This window comes from Heterocephalus glaber, unplaced genomic scaffold (assembly GCF_053883595.1).
Source record: "Heterocephalus glaber isolate CG9 unplaced genomic scaffold, H.glaber_assembly_v1.0 deba00001569, whole genome shotgun sequence".
NCBI lineage: Eukaryota > Metazoa > Chordata > Mammalia > Rodentia > Bathyergidae > Heterocephalus > Heterocephalus glaber.
The window spans coordinates 1,378,305-1,380,371 of NW_028258354.1; the positions used below are offsets into that span (position 1 = coordinate 1,378,305).

The window sequence follows — 2,067 nt, forward strand, 5'->3', positions numbered from 1 at the left end:
TTGAGCTGAGACCCAAAGAATAAGTGAGATTTTAATAGAAAGAGGGAGGTCTGAGAGAACATGGTGTGCTGGGACAGTGCAGCTAGTGTGGTCAATCACAAGGGTCTAGTTAAGAGGAGAAGAAAGGAATGGGGCAGGTGCCATACTCCCAAAGCATGATGTAACTGGGCAGTCTTATCACAAATAGTCATGTCACTGTGTGACATTCTAAACTTTCAGCTCTCCTGTGACCACTAGACACCAGCCTAGGACCATCCCTCATGTACTCTGATTTGTTTGGGGCTCCTCTTTCAGTTTGGAAAGTACAAAGTGGTCAAGACTATAGTAGCTATTCCAATCCCTCCTTCTGAAGAAAGACCCAAAGTACAGAGTTGTGTTCTTTCCACATGGCATGAGACCTCAGACACAGGACCCCAGCATGGGAAACAGTGGGAAATGAATGGGATTTGGAGTTAAGAGATTTAGGTTCAAGTCCCAGTCCTGTCCCTCTTTGGGTATTAGCTCAGGCAAGTTGTTTAATCTCTCTGAGACCCCTCACTCATTCATAAAGAGAAAATAATAATTCTCACTTGACTTTGAGAGGGACTATATGGAAAATGCTTTACAGAATTACAGAAATGCTGGTTGTTTCTAAATAACTTCTTTTTCTCCCCTGTGCCATAGCTTCTGGTCTGGAAAGATGCCTGAGAAAAATGACACTGTGCTGACTGAATTCCTCCTTCTGGGATTCTCTGACCTCAAGTCCTTTCAGGGGCCACTGTTCTGGGTGGTGCTTCTGGTCTACCTGGTCACCTTGCTGGGTAACTCCCTGATCATCATCCTCACACAGGCCATATTGCATTCCCCCATGTACTTCTTCCTGCGCCACCTCTCCATGGTGGAGATCCTCTACACCACCACCATTGTTCCCAGGACCCTAGCAGACCTGGCTTTGCCATACCCCAGGGCAATATCCTTCCAGAGCTGTGTAGCCCAAATGTATGTCTTCATTGTCCTGGGCATCTCAGAGTGCTGTTTGCTCACAGCCATGGCCTATGACCGGTATGCGGCCATCTGCCGGCCCCTACATTACTCCACTCTCATGAGTAAACAAGCATGCATGGCCATGGTGGCCACCTCCTGGCTCATGGGCATCATCACAGCCACCACCCATTCCTCTCTCATCTTCACTCTGCCTTACCCCAACCACCCAGTCATCCCACACTTCCTCTGTGACATCCTGCCAGTATTGAGGTTGGCAAGTGCTGGAAAGCACAGGAGTGAAATCTCCGTGATGACAGCCACTGTGGTCTTTATAATGATCCCCTTCTCACTGATTGTTACCTCCTATGCCCGTATTCTGGGTGCCATCCTGGCTATGGCTTCAACCCAGAGCCGCCGAAAGGTCTTCTCTACCTGCTCCTCCCACCTGCTTGTGGTCTCCCTCTTCTTTGGAACAGCCACTATCACCTACATCCAGCCCCAAGCAGGCTCCTCTGTCATCAGAGATAGAATCCTCAGTCTCTTCTACACAGTCATCACACCCATGTTGAATCCCATCATCTATACCCTTCGAAACAAAGAGGTGACAGAATCTTTGCAACACATGATGAAGAGACAGGTCCCTTCACTCTGAAGGGACTCAAGGGATGCTTACTCTTTCACTGACTGCTCATTCCTCATCCTCCCAGTCATCAGATGCTGTACTTTGATATTAGCCTAGCACAAACCATGAAACAAATAATGCCTCAAGGTAGAGGCTGCTGGAGAGAAAGAGAGAGAGAGAATAGTCCACACTCACTGTCAGAGCATGAGTTATTAGCATAAAGTAGAACAGAAGATTTTTCTGCCTTGAAGAAAAATACTTAGCGTCCTCAAGATTTCTCTGGATGCCTGGGTAAAGGAACTGCCAAAATACACCAGTTTCCAAAGGTCTATGGACTTGATACTCAACTAAAAAGCCACCCAGAGGCCATGGAGGAGTCTGCCTGGCCCTCTGGTTGCCTTTTCTTCCACATATGTGTCTTAATCTAATTGGGGGTACATTTGTCATACTTTAGACTTCAGGAGAAGTGTTCTAGACATTAG

At 47.3% G+C, this 2,067-nt stretch overlaps 1 protein-coding gene across 1 annotated transcript; it reads left to right on the top strand.

The window, feature by feature from the left end:
• Window positions 1-495: 495 nt before the first annotated feature.
• On the top strand, window positions 496-1,615 carry LOC101725485 (olfactory receptor 10P1). Its single transcript, XM_004861403.2, has one exon. It carries the CDS (start codon window positions 680-682, stop codon window positions 1,613-1,615), a length of 936 nt encoding a protein of 311 aa, XP_004861460.1. The 5' UTR covers window positions 496-679.
• Window positions 1,616-2,067: the final 452 nt, after the last annotated feature.

What these genes read in the sequence shown, in the direction of transcription:
- LOC101725485 (XM_004861403.2), top strand. Translation starts at nt 680, where the DNA reads ATGCCTGAGAAAAATGACACTGTGCTGACTGAATTCCTCCTTCTGGGA.